This window comes from Humulus lupulus, chromosome 2, assembly GCF_963169125.1.
Source record: "Humulus lupulus chromosome 2, drHumLupu1.1, whole genome shotgun sequence".
In the NCBI taxonomy this organism is placed as follows: Eukaryota; Viridiplantae; Streptophyta; class Magnoliopsida; order Rosales; family Cannabaceae; genus Humulus; species Humulus lupulus.
Genome location: NC_084794.1, coordinates 261,755,758 through 261,780,710, shown reverse-complemented (window position 1 = coordinate 261,780,710; position 24,953 = coordinate 261,755,758). Strand labels below are relative to the sequence as shown.

Below are 24,953 nucleotides of genomic sequence, written 5' to 3'. Positions count from 1 at the left end.
AATATTTTCTTTTCTATTTCTTTTATTTTCTTAATAAAAAGGAAAATGCTCAAGACTCACATTAGGTCTAAGTTCATATTTTCTTATCTTATTTCCATCTTTAATTTCTTAATTTAAATTAAATAAATAAAACAAATCTCATTCACGCACACACTACACATTCTACACACACACACACTTAAATAAAAAAAAATGCAACACTAATAATTAAATATACATTACACAATTATTTCAAATAATCAATTAATTCATAATTCACACAAAATAAATATTTCAATTATTTTCTAAGAATCAAACAATTAAACTAAAACATAACAATTAAATAAATAAAATAATAAAAAAATTGGATCACTACAAATATATTATTTAAGATTATTATTGAATCATATAAAAGGTGCTACATCTTTTAAAAATTTAAAAGTTGTTAATGGATTTTTGACTTCTTCTTTTTGTGAATCAGTCCTCTTACATGGACTGCTTAAAGGTGACAATAACTTAACATTATTTTTAGAAGAAACTTCTTTTATCAAATGCGACATAATTTGTGAGATCTATTTGTAACAATATTAACATTTTGTAAAGTAGACGATCCAAAATGTTGTGGGAAAATTTTGAAAGTGCTATTTCAGAAGAAAATTCAAAATTTGATACTACTCATTTCTATGTAAGAAAAAAAGTAATCCAAAATCTTAATTCTATGTTAGAATCAATGGGAAAAAACATAAATGATTACCATTTAGTTGATTACAATATTGAATTATCTGAAGATGAAAAATTTATGAAAGATATAAATGAGGAATTAGAAATAATTGTTTCCAAAAAAGACTTATTTGTTGTTTCAATGCTAAATAAAGAACAAAAATATGCATATGATATCATATTGAAGAAAGTTTTTTCAAATCAAGCTGGTGCTTTTTTCATTGATGGTCCTGGTGGAGCTGGAAAAACTTGCTTATATAATGCTATTCTTGCAACAGTGAGATCTAAAAAATTAATTGCTTTAGCAACTGCTTCATCAAGAGTTTCTGCAACTATATTGTCTGGTGGCCGAACTGCTCATTCAAGGTTTAAAATTCTACTTGAGATTGATCAAAATTGTATTTGTGGTGTTAGCAAACAATCTAGTTTAGCTAAGTTATTACAACTCACACAGCGCTTATCATATGGGATGAAGCTCCAATAATTGATAAACGAGCAATAGAAGCTTTAAACATTATGTTACAAGATATAACTAAGTCTAATTTACTATTTGGTGAAAAAGTGATAGTATTTGGTGGAGATTTTCAACAAGTTTTACCAGTTAGACCTAAAGTATCAAAAGAAGAAGTAATAAATGCAAGTTTAGTAATGTCTCATTTATGACCTCTACTTACAAAAATAAACTTAAATGTGAATAAGAGAGCTAAACATGATCCATTACTTTCTGAGTATTTACTTCGCATTGGTGATGGAAAAGAAGAAAGAAACGATGATGACCACATCAAACTACCTACTAACATGATTGTGCCATATGAAGACGATACAGTATCATTAAAAAACTAACAAAAATTGTATTTCCAAACATAGAGAACTATTGTAATAATTTAAATATGATGACAAATAGATCTATATTAGCACCAAAAAATGATTTTGTTGATCAAATTAATAGTTAGTTAATAGAACAGTTTTCTGGTGATGCTATTAGATATTACATTTTTTATGAAACTTGATATAATTGAACAATGTTTCCAAGAAGATTTTTTAAATACTTTAATACCAAATGGAATTCCTCCTCATGAATTATCGTTAAAACTATATTGTCGTATTATTTTACTTTGGAATATTAATCATTCAGAAGGTTTATGTAATGGAACGCACTTGATTTGTCCACATTTTCAACCAAATATGATAGATGCTGAAATTATTACAGGACAATATTGTGGAAAGAGAGATTTTTTCCCATTTATACTACTTGACAATACTAAGTATCCATATCCATTTAAATGAACACAATTTTCAATTCGTTAAAGTTTTGCTATGATTATAAATAAAGCTCAAGGAGAAACTTTGGATTTTGTTGGCATATATCTTCCAAAAACCAGTATTTTCTCTTGGTCAATTATATATTGCATTATCCAGAGCAAAAAATAGTGAGTGTATTAAAGTACTCACTAGGCCTACTGTTTCACTTAAATCAAATGATGGATATACCAAGAAATATTATCATTAGCCAATTAATAATAAGACATATCAAATATATGAATATAGGTTAATTATATGGTACATATCTTTTGTGTTTCTTAGCTCGTGAATAGTTTTCAGTGCGATTTTTTTTATGATCTTGTATATTGTAGTTATTTAGAGCATCCTACAAATTTTTAGAAAATTATGAATAATTTACAATGCCGAAAATTAGGTTCAAACAAGTTATTTTCTATGCGCATAAAAAAATTAGTCATGCGTGCAACAACCTATTTTAACCAAGTTTTCGGCACTGCAAATTATTCAGAATTTTCTGAAAATTTGCAATATGCTCTAAATAACTACAATAAACATTATCATAAAAAAAATTACACCAAAAACTATTCACGAGTCGAGAATACAAAAAGTATACACCGGTACATACCTGAAAAGGTATGTACCATAGAAGTATACTATGAATATATTATTGAAAATTTAAAAGGTATGCGCACAAAAGTACTCTATGAACATATTATTGAAAATTTAATCATAAATACTATACAATCATGAGGTACAAAATCGTATCATGCAAGTTATGGTAAGCATTCTCTTATTATTTCTAGGAATTATTAATATATGGAAAGCTATTTTTTTTTTTTTTGTTTGTTTTATTTTGACTAAATCCAGGACCATTTAACTTTAAAGAGGCACTGCTCGTGTAATATTCAATATCTTATGGTCATATATGACAATTTGTTTCATAGCCTTTTTGTAAACCAACCAAATGTTTCTCAAGTATATATTAATGAATATTTTTAATTTATAGTAAATACATAGAGCACGTGCCTCGGCACGTCTCCCAACTAGTATATATATTTGAAAACAAGAATTATTATGGATTGAATATTTCATTGGACAAATATTAAGAGTGTGTCACTTATATTTTGAGCTAAAAATTATTTCTTAGAGAGTTTGAGGTAAGTAAAGTACTTAATTGCAACACACAAATTATATGCTATTGAAGAGTCTATTATGTGTTTATTTGCTTTGCTCTTAATTGACAAGCATGATTATTGACATTTCATTATAACATTCATGCATGGCATGCAGAGTTATAAATAGACATGTATATTATCAGGCCATGCACGATTTTAAGAAAAGTTCACAGTTTTATGAAATGTCACGAAATTTTTATGTAGAGTTTATTAATGGAAGTTAAGTTTAAACTAATGAAATAAGTTTTTAGTGTCACTGTTTCAGGGAAGCATTAAAGGAATGTTCAGAGATTCAAACGGAGGTCTATAAGGTTCATAGTGGTTGCCTGACAAAGCAGGTCAAGTTAGAGTTGGCCATTCATATAGCATGCCATGTTCTCGTCTTTCTCCTCCACCTATATGAGTATGATAGTGTTGCAAGGGCCACCTTAATTCTTAAGCTCGATGGGGCAACGATGGAGTAAGGTCAGTAATGAGCCTCGTTGCGACGCTGGCTAGCCGTAGGAGAACCCATGGAATTTTATATCTTATTCAAGCTCTACAGGCACATGGACCGAATTGAAAAATGTGCACAAATTTAAGGGCCCAAAAACTTTAGTTTCTAAAGAGCATGATCATGCATAGTATCATATCCTCATAAAGCTACATACATGCATTTGCAACTGTTGTGAAAGATCAATACTTTTCAACTCACAAGAACAAAACTCATACAACCCAAGAACCACCAAAAAAAAGTTAGATCAAAACTAGTGAAACACAATAGAGAACACTAGTAAGAATAACACTGAGATTTTAATGAGGTTCAGTTCAAGTGCAAAGACTTACATCCTCAGGGAGAAAAACATTTCTCTTTATTCTGTTAAGCTTCAAGTTACAAACAATACAAGCTACAATCTTCCTCATAGATCTCTCTCTAACTCCCTTTGTTTCTCTCTAGTGTACTCAAAGAATTACAGAAAAATTACAATTATAAAAATGAACTAGAGAGCCTATATATAGCTTAAGGACAAATAACTAACAAAATTTTCATATTGGTTAGCTAATTACATAATGGCTCATGGGGAAGGATTTTAATCACACTCCACAAATTCTCCACTTGATTATAACTTTGCTCAAGTTTTCTCCTCCTTAGCCCAGAAGGGCTTAATTGCATTTTAAGCCAATAATATCCAAGTGATGTTCAAACTTACTGCTTGGTAATGGTTTTGTGATCATATTTGCAGAGTTGTCCTCTGTAGATATTTTTTCCATAAATACAGTACCTTCTTGAATGACTTCTCTTATAAAATGCAGCTTTATATCAATATGCTTCGTCTTTTCATGATGAACTGAATTATTTGACAACTGAATAACACTTTGGCTATCACAATTCACAGTCAAAGCTCTTTGTTTAATCTTCAGTTCTTCAATCAGTCCTTTCATCCACAAAGCCTCCTTCATAGCTTCAATAATAGTTATGTATCCAGCTTTGGTTGTAGACAAAGATACCGCGTTCTGCAGTGTATCTTTCCAACTTACAGTTGTTCCAAATACAGTAAACACGTATCATGTTATGGATTTTTGGGTGTCAAGACAACCAACAAAATCAGGATCAACATAGCCTTTTACTATGTTCAAATCACTCCAAACTTTCTTTTCTCCACCAAACACTAAGCCTTTTGTGATTGAACCCTTGATATACCTTAGGATGCACTTTAGAGCCATCCAATGTTCCTTACTAGGCTCTGCCATAAATCTGCTTTCCATGCTCAATCCGTAGGCTAGATCTAGTCTAGTTCAAACCATTGTGTACATCACTGAACCAACTACACTTGCATATGGTATATCAACCTTAATTCTTCTTTCTTCATCAGTTTATGGTTTTTGAGACATACTAAGCCTAAAATGTTGCGCAAGAGGTGTTACCACAACTTTTGAATCTTTCATTCCAAATCTATCAATGACTTTCTTAAGGTACCCTTCCTGAGTATAATAATCAAGGTTATTATTTTCTTATAAGCTCCTTAATTATGACCATAGGTTAGTTTTATTAGTTTATAGTTATAACTTGAGTGGTGTAATTTAAAAGGTTTGCTTTAAGATTTATTATTTATTTAAGAAATGATTTTATGACTTAGTAAATAATTATAATTTGGGTGATTAAAATTTTATGGAGGTTATTTATTTTATGGAAAATAAAAGCTTATGATTAAATTAGTACACAGTTATAAAATATGTACACATGTTATTTGGTGATAGATATAGTGTACATGTGGCATTAGTTTAAGTCCCAATTATTGGAATATACTAGCTTGGCTGAAATTTCCTATAGTTTAAGATAGGTGGAATTTTTCATGAATTAAATAAATGAGTAACAATTGAAGAACCAAGTCTTACTTGGTTGTAATACACTAGGTGGCGTGAAGGGCATAGAAATAGGCATTGGACTCATTTTGAACTTAAGGAACTAGATGTCACTCTAAGCTTGCTAAAAGGAAACTAATTGACTAAGTTGATGATAGTTGAAACTTGTTGGAGTGTTTTGAATTTTAAAAACACTTAGGTGTAAGCATGGGAGACTATGTAGAGAAACTAGTGAGGACTTTGACTACATATTGTTAAAGGTGAGTATGTGTGGCATTTAGAGAGTTTTTGTAGCACTTTGAACGAGTAAAACAAGGGCTGGCTGAAACTATATAGTGGAGGGAAGGTTTTAATTTTGAAAATTTGTTGAATGGATGTGGAGAGGATTAAGGAAAGGGGTTGGAGTTGGAACCTATAAATAGAGTTATTCCCATCATCATTCTTCACACTCAAAAAGCAAGCAAAGTGCTCTCCATTTTCAAAATTACATCTCCCACAATTCCCATCTTTTTGCCCCATAAACACATCATAGCCGAACCACTATAGCCTTTATAGTACTCTGGAATTCTTTTTCTTCTATTTTTTTTTCTATAAAGCCTCAAACACTATAGCCATTATAAACCTCTATATAGCCAAAATACACAAGCCTATCAAACCACCATATAGTCGAAATTACCCAAGTATCAAGCACTTAGTATTGTTGTTGGAGATAGGCACTATTGTGAAGGATCGTGATTTTGAAGTATTAATCGTTTGGTTCTAGGGTAACGGTAAAAAAAATTATGAGGTTTAGAGTTTTTGGAAGTTTAGTTTTTATTATAAGTCTCTAATCTTAAATATTTTATGTTATATATAAGGTTTTGGGCGAGATTTATTAGCACAAGCAATATCTTTTTCTTCTCTTATTCCACACTCAAGGTAAGGAAAATTAGATAGTTTTAGATATGACATTTAAGTGATTTGTATGACCATAACATTTCAGGTACAAAAGAGATAAGTGTGGCTTGACCTAAGGTGTCAGAATTTGTATGACGGACCTAAGTGATGTTCGGGGATTGATTGCGTATCCTTATAAACACTTATCTTTTCTTTTGCCTAATTTGTTATTATGACCTATGTATGACCAATGGAATATGTTTATGACTTAGAGTTTGATTATGACCAATAGAATATGTTTATGACTTAGAGTTTGACTATGACCTAGAATATATTATGATCTTATATAATTAGTATAAATTAGTGTTGTTATGAATTCTTGTATGAACTTACGATGTGATTTGTTAGGACTATGTGATTATATGGTTGTTTGTATGAATTTTATTAATGGGCTTAGAAGCTCACTCCTTTTGATGTTATTGTGCAGATAATTAAGATTAGAATGGCCAATGGCGAGTGGAACCTAAGAACTTAGTGATGTATTTGTGAGGATCATGTAGTCACTAAAATGATCAAGGGCCTATGATTTTATTATGAAAGCATTTTCTTTAAGTATTTTTATTTCTTTAAATTCGAATGTTGCTTAGTTAAGTTTGTTAAAGACCTTATTATTTTGTAAAAACATGGGATCCCTTTGCTTTATAGTATTTTCTTAAATAAAATAGCAACATTAATGTTTATGATTCAACGATGTGTTCTCGATAATATTATGAGAAATTAGGGTGTTACAGTGAGTTAGATACAACACTTTGTTTCTCCTGTCTCCTCTAATCTCCATCCCTAATATCTTGCTTGCTGGTCTGAGACCCTTCATGTCAAATTCACCCTTTTACTTGAGCTTCAATTGGTCAATTTCATGTATATCTTTACCTGCTATAAGAATGTCATCCACATATAGCAGTAAATACACTATGTCATCCTTACTGACTTATTTCAAATACACACATGTATCATAGTTGCTCCTCTTGAAACCAGTTTTGACAATAAATTCGTCAAATCTCTTGTTCCATTGTATTGGAGCTTGAGCCCATACAAAGACTCTTTGCTTTCTTTTCCTTCTTCTTCAAAACCCTCTGGTTGTCTCATTAGAATATTTTCATCTAGGCTTCCATTCAAGAATGCAGTTTTAACATCTTATTGTTCTACTCTAAATCATGATGAGCAACTAGAGTTAGAACAATTCGAATTGATCTGTGTTTAACAACAGGTGAGAAAATCTCTATATATTCTATCCCTTATTTTTTGCAAGAAGCCTTTTGCAGGAAGCCATGCATTGAATCTAGGCTTCTCAATACCAGGTATCCCTTCTTTCTTTTTGTATACCCACTTGCAGCCTACTATTCTAGCCTTTCATGTATTATCAACCAGTTCCCAAGTTTTATTCACATGCAAAGACCTCATTTCTTCTTCCATTACTTCATTCCATTTAACACCATCCTTCCCTTTTATAGCTTCTTTGTAACTTATTGGATCTTGCTCTATAACTTCATCAACTATATTGAAAGCATAGGCAATAAGGTCAGCATAACCAAACTTCTCTGGAGGTTTTATTTCCCTTCTAATAACTCTTTCTTGAGCCAACTGGTAGTTTTTTTAAATCAATTGCTTCTTGATTTTGCTCAGTTTGATCTATAGTGTCACCTTCCAGCCAAGTGGAATCTCCAGTTGATCTATTACTAGTGCTAAATCTAGAATTCTCCACCTCAATCTGACTTCTTTGAATCTGTACAACTTGTTTATCAAAATTGCCAATTTTACTCTTTTGCAGGTATCTCATTTCAGCCTCATTGAATGTCACATGCCTCCTAATAACACATTTCTGATAACCAGGTTCCATATGCCACAACCTGCATCCTTTTACCTCCTCAGGATAGCCAAGAAAGATACACTTCACAACCCTTGGCTCAAGTTTATCTTGCTTCACATGAGCATAGCACACACACCCAAACACTTTCAGATTATCATAATTCGTAGGATGTCCTGACCAAACTTCCTCAGGAGTTTTAAATTCCAAAGTTGTAGAAGGACATTTGTTGATTAGAAACATTGCTGTGTTAACAGCCTCTACCCAAAACACTTTTGGAAGCCATGCACTTAGCATCATACACCTCACCCTCTCAAGTATGGTTCTGTTTAATCTCTCAGCTAAACCATTTTACTGAGGTGTTCTTGTTATTGTTTTGTGCTTGGCTATACCTTCTTTCCTGCAAAATTCATTAAACATATATGCACAATACTCTAGACCATTGTCAGTTCTTAATCTCTTAATTTTATTTCCAGTTTGGTTTTAAATAAGAGTCTTCCATTGTTTAAATGTTTCAAACACATCACTCTTATTCTTAAGCATGTAGACCCAAACTTTATGAGAAAAATCATCAACAAGAGTTAAGAAGTACCTATCTCCTGAGTGTGATGAAACTCTTGATGGTCCCCACAAGTCTGGATGGATATAATCAAGAGTGCCTTTTGTTCTTTGTTGTCCTACACCAAACTTCACTTTGCAAGCCTTACCATACACACAATTCTCACATAATTCCAATTGTTCCAGGTTATCCTTGCCAAGTAATCCTTGTTTATGTAGCTCAACTAATCCTCTTTCACTCACATGTCTGAGCCTCTTATGGCATAGAGTTGTCTTATTCACTTTCTATTCAGAGACATTTGTTGTAGGATTCACAATAATTTTGCCTTCAAGAGAATAAATTCCATTCTTTCTTATTCCCTTCATAGTAACCATTAAGCCCTTTAACACCTTCATTGCTCCTCTATCTACTTTTATCTGAAATACTTGATCATCAAGCATCCTTACTGAAATTAGATTTCTTTTCAGATCAGGTACCAACCTCACATCTTTAAAAATCTGTTCAATACCATCATGGAGTTTAATCTTCACATTTCCTCTTCTTGTTATCTTACACGATTTGTTATCACCAAGTAGTACTTTTCCTTCGTCTTCTTGCTGGAATAACTCAAACCAAGACTAATTTGGAGTCATGTGAAATGAACATCCTGAATCTACGATCCATTCATTGTCAGAGGTGCAAGATGACACCAGTAATGCATCATAGGCTTCATATCCATCACTTGCTACAACACCATTAGCAACCTGCTTCAATCTATTAGGACACAACCTTTGAATGCGGTCTTCTTTGTGGCAATGATAGCATTTGATGGTGCTTGACTTTCTTGATATAGCTTTTGATCTAGACCTTCCTAATTTCCCATGTTTCTGATGTTCCTTCTTCTATAATCTTCCCTAACAGTGAGACCTTCACCGTTACTTTGTATATTAGCATACTTTCTTTGAATCAATTCTCTTGAATTCAACGCAGGTTCTATTTCATATAGAGTTAAAGAATCTCTTCCATACAACAAGGTTTCTTTGAAGTTCTCATAGGACTTTGGAAGAGAACTCAGTAAAATCAATGATTGGTCCTCATCTTCGATTGACACTCCAATATTTCGAGATCAAGAATTCAACTTACTGAGCTCATCAAGTTATTCATTAATTCATTTCTCATCATTCATCTTGAATGAGTATAGAGCCTGCTTTAGATATAGCCTATTAACTAGGGACTTCTTCATGTACAGCCCTTCAAGCTTCTCCCATACCCCAGACGTAGTTGTCTCCATCGAGATTTTCCTCAGAACCTTATCACCAAGATTCAAGATTATTGCACTATGAGCCTTGTTCACCGTGTCTTTCTTTTCCTTTGCAGTCAAGGTTTATGGAAAACCTTTCTCACTCAAAAGTGCCTCTAACAAGCCTTGATGAACAAGCAACGCCTTCATCTTGATCCTCCATAACCCAAAGTCATTTTGACTAGTAAACTTCTTAACATCATACTTTGTGGATGCCATTGATGCAACGGTAACCTGGCTTAGGTACCAGTTTGTTGTGAAAGATCAATACTTCTCAGCTCAAAAGAACAGAACTCATACAACCCAAGAACCACCAAGAATAAGTTAGATCAAAACTAGTTTAACACAACAGAGAACACTAATAAGAATAACACCAAGATTTTAACGAGGTTCAGTCCAAGTGCAATAACTTACATCCTCTGGGAGAAAAACATTTCTCTTTATTCCTTTGAGCTTCAAGTTACAAACAATACAAGCTACAATCTTCCTCAAAGATCTCTCTCTCTATCTCGCTCTATTTCTCTCTAGTGTACTCAAAGAATTATAGAAAACTTACAATTATAAAATGAACTAGAGAGCCTATATATAGCTTAAGGACAAATAATTAACATAATTGTCATACATGTTACCTAATTACATAATGGCACTTGGCAAATTTTTTTAATCATACTCTACAGTAACTTTACTTATTGAGCTTTACCTCATAGTTGTCTTATGTTGCAGGTAAAGTTCTAGATTAGTAGATGGATGGGTGAGCTGGACCATAGTCCTGACCTTGGTGATGTAGATATGGATATTTTGATCATGTGGGAGGTAGGGATGTGCAAAAAATCCAAAAAACCAAATAAACCACTCAAACCAACTGCCTGAACACCGAAAAAACCGAAACCGACGAAACCAAAAATCGTTGAAACTACCTTGGCAAAAACCGACATTAAATCAGCCAATTTTATAAGTTGGTCACAAACCGACCGCACAAACCGAAACCGACCTAATATGCTTAGGTTCCAAATTTGTGGATGTACATTATAACCATGTGTTTTGGTTTTCAAATCTTTAAGTTAACAAATTAAATGAATCAATTTTATATTAAAGAAAAAGCTAAAAAAATGGATTCCAATAAACTACATTTATTTAAATTAAATTTCCTTAAAAATTATTTAAAAAATTACAAAAAATCAAGTTAGGTTTGGGCGGTTTTAACCGACCGAACCACGCTATAAATCGGTCGGTTTTTGGATCGCACCAATCCGACCTGAAAACCAAAATCTGGATTTTAGAATAAAAAAAAACCGCTCAAACCGACCGATGCTTAGCCCTAGTGGGAGGGTCTAACTTTCTAGTTTTGATGCTTGTATTTAGTTACTCAGTGTAGACATTTATTTAGTATGATTTTGGTGTGCTTTTGTTCTGAAGTGTTGCCACAGACACTCTATGTATATGAAATAAAAAGATAAGAATACTATGAGGTCTTGTGTTTTAAATTAAAGTTCAAATTAACCTAAAATTTTACTGGTGAATTAGAATTAACTCAAAGAGGTAACTCATCATTATATGAGAGTCTATCATATTTATGATTTTAGTAAGGCAACATGAGGGCGCTACATTTCATTCATTTGTTTGGTTGCAATTTAAAACTTTCTAATTGTAACGACCCAAAACATACAAGACCAAAAATCATGCGGAAATTTAAAACTTTCACTTTAACTCATCATACAAAAAATCCATATAATTTTTTTTTTAAAAAAGGTCGTGTAAGCAAACTTTTAGTTTAGCAGACAAAAAGACAAATACTCCTCCACAGAGTTATAATAAAGTAATCATCCTAAAAGTAATTACGAGCTTTCAACTTTTTCTTTTCAAAATGGTGATCCATCAAAAACCTCCCCAGGTCAAGCCACATGTACATATCCGCAAGCAGACTCTGGCGCTCACTGATACACTTTTCCTTTGCACTTACCTACAATATGAACAACTAGATAAGCGACAATGCATAGTAAGAATAGCCTTACATACAAGTATACTAAAACCTAGTAACGAGTCGACCTAAGGTAGATATAGCTACCTGTTACTAGGGTATTGGATAAGTTCCAACCCTATCATATAATTTCACAAGTAATAATCATAACAGAAAATTCCAAGAACATTTAATATATATAACACATATCATATTATCCTACACTCAGAAAATTCCCTTAACATTCAAGATATATATAACACATACCATAACTAATTAATAGATTAACAACAATGGATCTGGGCCTCAACCCGGTTCCACCATTAATGTCTTGGCTCCAACTCGGACTATATTACCATTGTCCTGGATCCAACCCGGACTATATATTTTTACCATGTCCTGGCTCCAACCCGGACTATATTTTTACCATGTTCTGGCTCCGACCCGAACTTTAGCTTATCGTGTCCTGGCTCCAACCTGGACTATATTATGCTAAGGTTCTGGCTCCAACCCGAACCTACTTACCATTTAGCCGCAAAATGCAAAAGCATTGTAAGAGTAGGTATTAAGCATACCTTAGTCTTAACGACCCAAACAAAACTAGTGTAATCTACTACTACAAGCACACACTAGTATATTCATATGATAGCCAAGAAGGGAAAGGCTAACTTACTTGGAGTCCTTATGTAACGCCCTAAACTCCAGGGATCGTTACGGTGTGCCTTGTAAACAGTGCTAAACTCGCTAATCGAGTCATTTGGCCAAAATCGTGTACTAAGTATGATTAGCGGTTTAGGGATTAAAAATCTTGGTTAAGATGTAACGTTTCATTAGAATGTTTAATATATATATGTTGGGATCCCAAAATTATAATTTCAGAGTCTACTACAAGAAAATATTTACAACAGGTTGTTCTATGCGGCAAAACAGGGTTTAACCCTAGTTCCTTCTCAACCTCGGCCGTGGTGGACGAGCAGCTGCATATGTACACCTCATCACCTAAGCTCTCCAACTCAAGGATGGTCCAGCTTTCTTTTGCCTTTACCTGCACCACATAGCACCCATGAGCCGAAGCCCAGTAAGAAAACACAATAAAGCACGGTATAATATCAGCAATGATCGTAATAATCATCCAGGACTCTCAGTCCAAACAAATAGGTGACAGTCGCAACAGTCACAAAAGTGGGTACAGCCCCCTCTAGCCATGTGACGTTAGGGTCACTCGGGCTTAACTGATAAGAGAACCTTCATAAGTTTGAACAGGATAGGTGCATGATGAATAGTCACCAACATAACCTTCCCCATGACTTACAGTCATAACCTTGGAACAACGTTCCCTAGCCATGTGAAAAACAGTCACCGGGCCATATGCCCTGGCTCTAAATAACTAGTCTCAGACTAGCCAAGCGCTTATAAGTTCATTGACCTTAGGGTCGGTCCAGCGTTAATACCCCATATGAGTCATTCATTGCTGATATCGATTAGATCTAATCTTCATTTGGCTCGGCGTTCATGATGCTATGCCATTTCTGACTCTTAGGTCAGTAAAACACGACCAGTGTTCAACCCATTGTGAACTTGACTAGTAAATCACAGCTTCACACATGGATCTAACACCATTGCCGATTCTGGCTAATAAGTCAGTGCCACACACAAGTAAGCCATGCCACCAAACATATATCACATATCCAATATCCATAAGCAAGGTATTCAACATGCTTACTTAACATGTACTAGTACAATTAGGACTATGCACGAATACAGAGGCTCAAGCTCTGAACAATATCATACTCAATATGTAAAGCATGTCCTAATCACATGTTTCTTGTGCATCATATGCATTATATTTAACAATCCAACATGCACCAATAATAGCCATGCATGTCACATATACACAGGGTGCAGTTTTCTTACCTTGGGTTCGAGAAAGAATTAGTAAAAGAATGACCCTTGAGAACGATCAACCCTTTGATCCTTTAGTGGTCACCTAGTCATAACCAAATATAGAATCCCATCAATAAAATAAATTATAAAAAGGTTTATAATCTAAAACCACACTCCCGGGATCCATCTCGCACTCTCGGGAATCTTAATATACTCAAACTGGGCAAAGGAACCAAACCCCAATCCTTAAAAGTCATTCCGAGCCCTAAAATAGGCTTGCTGAAAAATGACCCAGCGCTGCAGCCCTATTAAATGGCGCTGCTGCGCTATTTCCAAGTCAGAGAGCCCTGCCTAGCGCTGCTGCGCCAATTACAGACCAGAAACTTTCTGGTTCTTCTTCCTTGCGATTTCTCTTAAAACAAACCCTCCAAATCAATCTCAAACATCACCCAAACATCCAATTCAACCCTAAATCATCATCTATATCACACCCTCATCAAAACCCACTCAAACTTACACAAAAACTTCTATGAATTCCCACCACTAACACCTCAAATTCTCAACTGAAAACCATAAGGAAAAACAGAGTATTGCTTATATTCAAGGATGAAATCTTACCTCAAGCTGGTTTTGGGTCCTCTTCAATGGACGAACTAAGTTCCTAAGCTCCCACCTTTGATTTCCTAGCTTGGTTCTTCAATTTGAGGTCAAAAATCAGAAAAGGAAAAGAAGAGAAGGAGAGGTACGGGAGAGAAAGAGATGAGGATGATGATGCTCTGTTTTGGTCTGAAGGTTTCTACAGCCTTGAGTTGATATAAATCTTAGGGGTGAAAAGACCATTTTGCCCCTAGGTTAAATAAAGGCTTCTAAAGACTCCCAAGGGTATAATCGTCCTTTCCCGCCTATCTCGTTAATTATAATTAACACCCTCTAATTCCCGCTACTCTCAATATTCTCAAATACCAATAATTCATATCCCGTTACCCTTTAATTCCCGACAACGTTCTAATCACCAAATTACCCCGAGACTCACTTCGAGCCCCGAACTTAAACCCGTTATGACTAAACCGAAAACTTGCATTCCATGATCGTCTCATGCCGAATGGCTCGAACCAATCCACATATAATGTGGTATTATTTATAGTTCACCCACATGCATGAAAATACACAATCACGCCCTCAACGGGCCAAATTACCGAAATGCCCTTATAATTAAAATTGAACCCATATGCATGCATTTACCATCATATAATAATATAATTCACATAAACATTCATATAATCATTGAATATCATAATAAATCAATTATGGCCCTCACGACCTCCTAATCAAGGTCCTAAACCCTATTAGGAAATTTGGGGCATTACACCTTAGTTCCCAGCTCAATCCTTAATACCGCTATTCGTTTTTCCCTTTGGCGGCTACTGTAATTAGTACAGTGTACTCATATTGAACTATGGCATTTACTTATAGCTAATATTCTACAATAGCTGCATGCAATAAACTCTCAAAGACTCTATATTGTAGTCTCTTATACACTTCATAGTGTATAAGGTCGGGTTTTCTTTTTAGTCTTTAAGTTATCGTAGGAAAATCAGTCTCACGGTAACATGCTCTCCATATCGTGTGTTTTAATATATATTTTTTTTGTTGAAAAGGGAATATATTGAAACTCAACAAAACAAGTACAAAACAAGATCACAAGGAGCACCAACAGACAAAACAAATTACAAATGACTTATCATCTCTAACACAGCCTTCTCTTTTTTCCCATATTTCTTCCTAGAAAGACTTAACAATCTAGTTTTCAAGCAAGATTTAATCAAGTGATCTACTCTAGAAACTGACAAAGCAGAATATCTAAAAATACATGAGTTACGATTAAGCCAAATAAAATAGACTGATGCCGCAAGAGCTGCTGCTGCAATTTTTTGCACTAGACCTTTCAGTCTCCCAACCATCCAAGAGGTCCAGTCATCGAATTTGGGAGGCCAAATGTCTTCTCCCAGCCAAGAAGCGACCCTGAGCATAACTTGTTGAGAGTAGACACAGTAAAAAAAAAAAGGGCATGAGTAGATCCTCTCTGGGTGAAATGGGTTGATGTTCTTTATCTCAAAGGGTAGAGTTATTGGGAGTACAATCTCAAGGCTGATATGAGCTTGTATTGAAGGAAGTTAGTTAATCTGAAAATTTTCTTATCTCTTGCTTATCTTGAGGCTGCGGTTACCAATAGGAAGCTCAATCTGAGTTTGTTGTATAATAAGTTGCTGAAACAGGAGAAGGTTAACTTAGCTAATGTTGTTTGGTGTAATCTCTCTATTCCTAAACACAGGTTTATTTTATGGCAATCTATCCTCAGTCATTTGCTCACTCAAGATAAACTTGTTCAATGCCATATTTTTCTTGACTCTACTTTGTGCCCTGTTTGTGAGCTTGAGTTGGTGTGTTTTAATATTTCTTCAAGAAAGAATTATCTTATTTGATCATTTGGTACTCTGGTTCTAAAAAAAAGGAGTTAACAAAATCGCATCTTTAGAAAAATACCATAATTTTCATCCTTTTATGAAGTTCACCATTTCCTTTCATAATACAAAAATACTCCTTTTAGAATCTTTAATTATTATTATTTTTTAAAAGTCACCCTTTGTTTATAAAGATCCTTTTTAAGCTAAAGTTCTATTTTTACCAAGTTTAATGATAATCTAAAACCTCTTTTGTGGTATTTTTGAAAAGAAGGACAATTGGACCCTTAATTTATTAAAATGGTAAAAATAATATTTTATTTAACTCAAGCTGATTTTGGATTGGTTAAACCTCCAAATCCTTAGTTACCTTTGTAAAAGAACAATTTTTCCCATTTCCAAAATTTTACTTTCACTATTTGATTTAAAGTGACAAAATCCCATTTTTAAACTTTTGCCATAAGTTGAGCATTTTGGCGAAATCCCATTAACTATCATTCACGTATTCTGTGTCACAAGGATGGGAACTAGGCGAAAATCTCGCGTCAAAACTCGTTTGAGGTTAGGAGAACTAACCTCCCCAAAATCACTTTTTGTTATGGTCAGAAATTACTACTTTTCAAATTTTAGGGCAAACATAGAAAATCTGTTTCTCTTAAACCGTGACACAATTTTCTGTTAACATTTACAAGAGTCCTGATACATATCTTAACTAACTTCTTTCAAAATTTCATAATTTTTAGGATATTAAAACTCATTCAAATAATTAAAGCAATATGGGCAGTGCTTGTTGCCCATAAGTTTTTTTCTAGATTTTAGGGAAAACTTTGAAAATTTGTTTCTCTTAAATCATAACTTATTTTCCTCTAAAATTTTACAGGAACCCTTATACATGTATCAAATAACATCCTACCAAATTTCATATACTTGAGATTACTAAAACCTGTTCAAAAGATAAAGAAATTTGGGCACTGCATGCCACCTAGAATTTTTCCAAATTTGCATCACAATGCCAAAAAGTGCATAACTTGGGCTTAAAAAAAATTACATTTTTGTGATTTTCCAAAGCCTAACATCAAGTACTCTCAAAGAACTACACAACTCCACAAATTATTTTCACAAATAGATGCAATAGGGTGCAATCTGACCCGTTGGAAGCCAGACCACGAATTTTGGCAGGATGTATTTTTACTCACACTTAACCACAACAAGCATTTCTAGCATAAACTCTAGTCGCATACATGCATGCAATTCATCATATCACACAATCTCATTCGTATGCATAAAATAGGCTCCAAAAACTATTGAAATACCCTATACAACCAGATCTACAAAAATCATCACAAAACTCAAAGAAACAACCATAGATTTCTACATTTTGAAGCCTGAGCATGAAGATGTATTCCTTAGCTCTTCAAAAACTTCCCTTTGTGCTCTACACTCTCAAAACTGAGCCCCAAGTCCCACATGCAGATTTTTAAGAAAGGATTAGGGTAGGAAGAACTTAGATGAGGGACCAGAACATGCAAACTTACAAAAATTACCTTGCTTTATTTGATCACAAAGGTGCTCAATCTTTGAGATCCAACTAGTAAAAGCTTCTCTTGAACCCTAGAACACAAGATCAATGACATGCATTGTTATTAGATTACATGCATGCACAAGGAAACCCCCTAGGGTTTCGGGTTTGAAGGGAAAGAGAAGGAAATGCGGAAGGAGTTTTATACTTACACTAGACAATGATTTCTTCTTCCTTATCCAATGGAGAAGAGGAGTACTAGCTTTCTAGGATTTGAATTTTTGCAGCAATGGAGGATAGAGAGGGAGAGTGTATCCGTTTTGGGAGAGAGGGAGAGCTAGAGAGAGAGCATTAGAAGAGAAAATGATTAAGCTTTAACTTGTGTAAAAAGGTAAGAGACTTTTCTCATTCCTTAAATTTTGGGGAATGTGACCTTGCTTATGAGAGCCCTAGGGCCTACCCCTAGACCATGTCGCTGTTGGGAAAACTTATACATGATCTTGTTTATTTTCATGTAGATCTTATATTAAACGAATTAATATAAGAAAACCTAAAACATGTTTCTAAAAATGAATTCAAACAGAAATAATGATAAGAACACTTACATTATATGCAGCGGAATGATAGAGTCATTCCTTCCGTTTCTCTAACCCTTGTATCCTTTCTATTGCAGAGTATTACCAAGAAACTGAATCGTTCTTCAATTTTCTTCACAGCCTTCCAAAATATCCTTAGAATCACCTAGACTAGGGTGGGAAATTCTCAACACATGAGATAGATACAGAGAGAAGAAGAGAAAAGAAAAATGAGGCTTAGAAAATGACTTATGTTTGTAGAGAGAATCTAAAACCTACTAGATCTTCTGATCTTCTCAGATGCTTCTGTCTGTCATCTCTCACTTGGCACTCCTTTTATAGACTCAATTAGGCCATTTAATTTAATTAAAAAATCAATAAAATAATAGATAATATCAGCCCTAGGTAAAATTATCATGGGCTTTAGGCCCGTGAAATTTCCCATTTAATTATAAGCTCGTTGGACTTAAAATTAAGGCATGTATTATTTTCTATTGATTTAATTAATTAAATAATTATTTAAATCCTTTTATCAAATTAATTATTTATAATTGGAACATTCATTTAAATTTATTTATTAATTTAGATATCAATTTATCTTAATTAATAAATCTGTCATAATTTCTCTTTTCTTCTCTAAATTACATAACCCTGTGAAACTATCCAAAACTGACCTGGTCAACTTTGATAATTCTAATTGATAATTAAATCAACTAATTGAGACTATCCAGATGATTTTATCCAAGGTACAGTGGGGACCATGGACCTATGAAATCAAGCTCCAATAAGGTATCCTAAATCTAACAAATAAATTTACTAACTTATTAAATCCTCATGACTCTACTAAATACTCGGAATTGCACTCTTGAATTCATAGAACACTCTATAACAAATATAGATACGTTATTAATTATTCATTGTTACAACCATAATTTTCACTCAATCCTCTATAGATGGTCTATAATGAGATGGGACTAAAATACCATTTTATCCCTCATTGTATTTTATCCGTAAAATACTTAGTTCCTTGTAAATGATATTTCAATAAACTAATATTAAATACTGAAATGAGATCTCTATCATTTAGCACCTTGAACCAAACTAAAAGGAAACCATCGTTTCACTTCTTCATCAGAAGCTATAGATGTTCATATCTATGATTAACACTCTCACTCAATTATACTACCGAGTTCCCAAGATGTAAGTATGGGCTAGTCCGTAGGGTAAGCTGGTAACGAACAAGTCAAAGAACTCAAATAATACAATCAATTAGAATACTAACTACTTAGAATTGAGATTGAATTGACTTATGGTCAACTATATGATATAACTAGAATATATAATAATGGTATGCTTACTTATCCTATCTACTGTCAATATCGGTCCAGTCCGATGTAACATATACATCTGATCTTATCTTCTTTGCTAATATTCTGGAAAGAACATAATACTGCGATGTGTAAGTAAATCATATCATATATTGGCAAGTCAATGTAAATCTTGTGCACTGACTAATCTTAGGACTAACTTATTTTGAACATATAATCATATTTATATTCCACTGTGATTACGTCACTATAAATATGATTAGCTATATGCTCGAGATTTAATAGAAGTTTATATTAAACAAATAATCAAGAAAATAAAACATGTGAGCAAGGTGAATGACCAAGTCAAAAAATGATTTCTATTCTTTTATTGATCATAAAATGAGATTACAAAGAAATTGAGTTTTAATTAGGGCATAAAACCCCAACAACCACCCACATCTCTCTCACTTCCCTTTTGAAATTACCTTTGTGCATCCTAATTTCAGCACGAGTCTTTTATTCAGCTCGTGTACAACTGGCAAGTAAAGGCACGAAAAAAAAATGGCCAATGAATCCGTGTATTCTCCACAAAGACAGCATGGTCCCCAAGGTGATGGCACGAGCCAGGGTGTATAAAGCGATAAGTACGAACTTATAATACGTATAAGGCATAGCATCAATGGCGCAAGCTCATGGTTTATTCAGCTAGGGGCACGCTAAAGACCTAGCGTGTCCTTGGATCCCTGAAAATCCTGACACGTTAGATAACCGTGCATGGCCAGACATGGCATGTCCGCGGATCCCTGAGGATCCAGGATCAGTTTTATTTCCTGATCAGACCATGCCTTAGGATAAATTGGAATATTTATAATAAGTGTAATACATATAAAAATAGGTGTTAAGTCACGTGATGACCCCAAGACCTGTCCAAGGATTTTCTCTATAAATACTGAGATCTTGGATAGAGGGAGGGGGAATTATTCAGCAATACTAAAACTCTGTCAAAATTAAGAGAGAAAAACAGTAATAACATAGACTTGTGGACCAAGTTGATTTAAACCACTGAACCACGTAAAAAGATGAGTGTTCTTGGGAATTTCCTTTCGAGAATTCTTGAGAGTCCTTTTCTTATTACGGTTTATCATTAAGCACTAATTCATCCCAGTTATTTTCTTAATTCATTGTTGGTAAAAAATTGCGTCAATAGTTTGGTGCTTTCATTGAGAGATGCAGATTAGTGCTTTCATCAAAATCCCAATCAAAGTGCATCATGGTGGTCACTCGATCGAAGCACGGCAATGAGATGGAACAGCCTGGTGGGCAGGAGGCTCACCATGCTGCTACTTTCAGTGAGCATAGCCCTAAAATCCAAGAACGACCGGGAAAGAAATCGATGGGCCACGGTGACATTGGGAGTTCGTCGTCATTGTCGCCGAATCCGAACCTAGATTACTTGACTGCGGCAGAACTGGAAAACATGCAGTTAAGAAGCCATTTGGCCAAAGCAAACAAGCAAATCGAGGAGGTTTTGGCTCGTCTACCCCCTCTTGCAACTGACATTAATATCGGAAAGAAGCAAAGTGGGTCTCATGAGTCCTGCAGGAATGAACGATCCAAACCAAGTCAGTTCAGCAAAACTGCCACCCCAAGTTCTGCGCCCATGGCACAAGATCACCAAAATGCTTAGCCTAATGGCCCTCCCAGAGGTCGTCGACAAGTCAGCTGGTCGGTTAGGACCTCGACCCCAAGTTCAGTACCACTGTCGTATGCGCCTGGAAATGCCCATGGCAACCCATGGGGAAAGTCTGGGGCAAGCTAGCAAAGACAGCACGTTTCAGCCAACCCTCCTACGTCACGATCAGATCACCAGACGTAGAGAGTTAGAAATGGTGGAGCAAAACGACCGCGGGCTAATTTGGTTTGTCCTGATGGGACAAGAATTGCCTCGCTAGTCAGGCATCCCCCATCACCCATAAGACATCCAACACCACCTCGTTCTATGCGAAATGTTCCTGCTTATGGGGACAGCAGGAGAAATCCTCCTCCCACTGCCCCTACTCATGCCTTGTGGACGCGCATCAATGATCCAGTTCCTCAGCCTCAACCACGAGCACTGATTTTCCCTAATGGGAGTTATTGGACGGGGAGCCATCGAAGTGGCAGGTCCAATGCGGACCTGAGAAATCACCTGAGTTCGACTCAGAGCCCTCGGTTCGATCCACAGCCTGATTTGCGAGATCGCCTAAACTCACAGAGGAGAAATTCAGTCCAAAATGAAGGAGCCAGTTACACTCGTCAAGAAGGAGGTCCTATTGAAGTACATGATAACGAGAATGTCCCACCAAACCAAGCTCGAACTTGGAGGGACAACAACCCGCCGAACACGTACAGTAGGACGAGAGCTATTGAACAACCCTAGAATAACCAAGGAATCAATGACCAAACTCTCGAAAAGTTAGCCCAGATGGATGAGTTGATGAAAAGACTCCTATCAGAAAAGGAAAAAGATGAATATGATTTAGGGGATGAGCTTGAGCTTTTCGCCCCAAACATTGCGACAATTGCATACCCGTCGGGTTTCAGGATGCCCCATTTATCAAAATTTGATGGAGATGGAGATCCGTCTAACCACTTGGAGATGTTCAACACCTTGATGATGGCCCACAACATCAGGCCCGAGCTAAGGTGCCTAATATTCCCCTCGAATCTGATTGGGGCGGCTAGGCAATGGTTCAAAAAGTACAAAAAACACTCTATCAGCTCGTGGAAGAATTTCTCAGCTGATTTCAAGAGAGCTTTCAGAGCTTCTCAGGCAGCTCGGATTAAGGTCGACTCCCTTGCAAATGTATAGCAGCAGCCCAGAGAACCTTTGAAAGCATACCTGAGTAGGTTTTCCAATGTTGTCGCACGAGCTAGAGACGCCGACGAGAGTTCTAGGCTCATGGCAATGAGGATGGGAATCCTTGTGGGAGGCGACCTATGGTAGGAACTACAGAGAAAGGGAGTTAACACTGTGGATGAGTTCCTGAACCGAGCTCAAAGGTGGATTAACCTAGAAGAGGCACGAGCTTCTGTTGTAGGAACCAGCCAAGCCCATGTTCAACCCGTTGGAGCGGCAACAAATGTGGCTGGTGCTACAGCTCAAACCGTTGCCCAGAATAACCAAGGGGGTAATAAAATAAAGGGAAATGGTGAGGGCGACCAGAGTGGGTTAAAGAAAAACAAATTTGTGGAGAAGTTTAAACCAGTCTATGTAACCTATACCGACCTCATGGATACTAGAGAGCGCATCTTCTTGGCAAATTCTGGTCACCTTCAGTGGAAGAAACCGGAGTCGTTAAAGAATTAAAGGGCGAAGAGAGATCCCTCGAAATTATGTTGAAACCACAATGATATCGGTCGTAATACTGATGACTACAGACAACTAAAGGAAGAGATCAAGACTCTCATCAGGGCAGGACCCTTGGCTCAATACGCCCGGAATCGAGTGACTTCCAAACAGCCCGCTGGACAAAACATTCCATCAGCTCCGGAGGCTCCATTGAATCAAAATGAAGCTCAAGTGATTCAAGACAACCCTCCTCCGATAACGGGAGGAGATATAACAACCATTTCTAGAGGTCCTCATTTGGCAGGCACGAGCAGAGGTACCCAGAAGAGGTATATCAACGAGCTATAATCCCATAACGGAGTGGAATTTTTTCCGGGGTCACGACCATCAAAGCATCAGTGATTGGAGAAGCAACCAATCACTTTTATGGAGGAATATGCCAGTCATGTCTAGTTCCCACATAACGACATTCTGGCCGTAACAGTCCAGCTCGCCAACCGGAGAGTTAGGAGGACACTAGTAGATAAAGGGAGTTCTGTGAATGTACTCTTTAGGTCCACCTTAGAAAAAATGGGGTTGTCTGTAACAGACCTGAAGGCAACTTCCATGATTTTGTATGGATTCTCTGGTGAGGGGTCAGCGGCCATTTGGACAATCAAGTTAGTGGTAATGTTGGGTGAAGGTCCACGAACTGTCTCCAAGCTCCTGGAATTCGTGGTCATCGATTATCCAGCGACCTATAATGCGATCTTGGGCCAACCTGCGCTGATGGAATTTGAATCCATAACCTCTATCCGTCACCTAACAATTAAACTCCCCTCCTCTACGGGAACATGCACTATTAGGGGCGATCAGCTCGCTGCCAGAGAATTATATAGCATTTCAACTAAGGGAAAATCACAACCAGGCAGTAGGCAATGACAGTAAGCGACAGAGGCGAGGAGTCCCCAGAGACGGAAGCTGCTTCCGGGACAGAAGAACCTCAAAAAGCCAAGGATAGATACATCACCCTAAGTGATGATATCGACCCCCGAATAGGCGAGGACAAGTCAGAGCTTCAGGCTATCGAGGAGCTCGAGGAGGTAAATATAGATCCCAAGGATGCCTCGAGAATTGTTAAGATTGGGAAAAATCTCGATGATGGTAGAAAAAAGGAGCTTGTAAAATTCTTGCAGGAGAATCTAGATGTATTCACCTGGTCTCATGAGGACATGGTGGGGATCAGCCCGAGCGTGATCATGCACACCCTGAATTTGGATAAAAGTGTGCCCGCCAGGTCCCAAAAACAGAGGCGTCTGGGAACAGTCCGAGCTGAGGCATTGGAGGAAGAAGTAGCTCGGTTATTAAAGTGCGGGTTCATTCGTGAAGCAAAATATCTGATCTGGGTCGCGAATCCTGTCCTAGTCCCGAAGCCAAATAGAAAGTGGCGGACCTGCATCAATTTCTCTGACCTGAACAAAGCTTGTCCTAAGGATTGTTTTCCATTGCTGAGAATTGATCAGTTGGTAGATGCCATCGCAGGGCACGAGCTTATGTCCTTCATGGATGCGTATTCTGGATGTAACCAGATCGCAAGGAATCCTACGGACCAGGAGCATACTAGCTTTATGACTCCAACAAATGTATATTTTTATAAAGTTTTGCCCTTCAGACTAAAGAACGTCGGGGCTACCTACCAACGGTTAGTTAACAGAATGTTCATTGGCCAGATCGGAAAAAATATGGAAGTGTATGTCGACGACATGCTAGTCAAATCCAAGACTGCCGACGACCATGTGTTCGACCTAAATGAATGTTTTGAGATCCTGTGGAAATACAATATGAAGTTGAATCCCCAGA

At 36.0% G+C, this 24,953-nt stretch overlaps 1 protein-coding gene across 1 annotated transcript; it reads left to right on the top strand.

Moving 5' to 3' along the window:
* Positions 1 to 709: 709 nt before the first annotated feature.
* LOC133815434 (uncharacterized) lies at positions 710 to 1,183 on the top strand. The gene has a single exon (XM_062248275.1). It carries the CDS (start codon positions 710 to 712, stop codon positions 1,181 to 1,183), a length of 474 nt encoding a protein of 157 aa, XP_062104259.1.
* Positions 1,184 to 24,953: the final 23,770 nt, after the last annotated feature.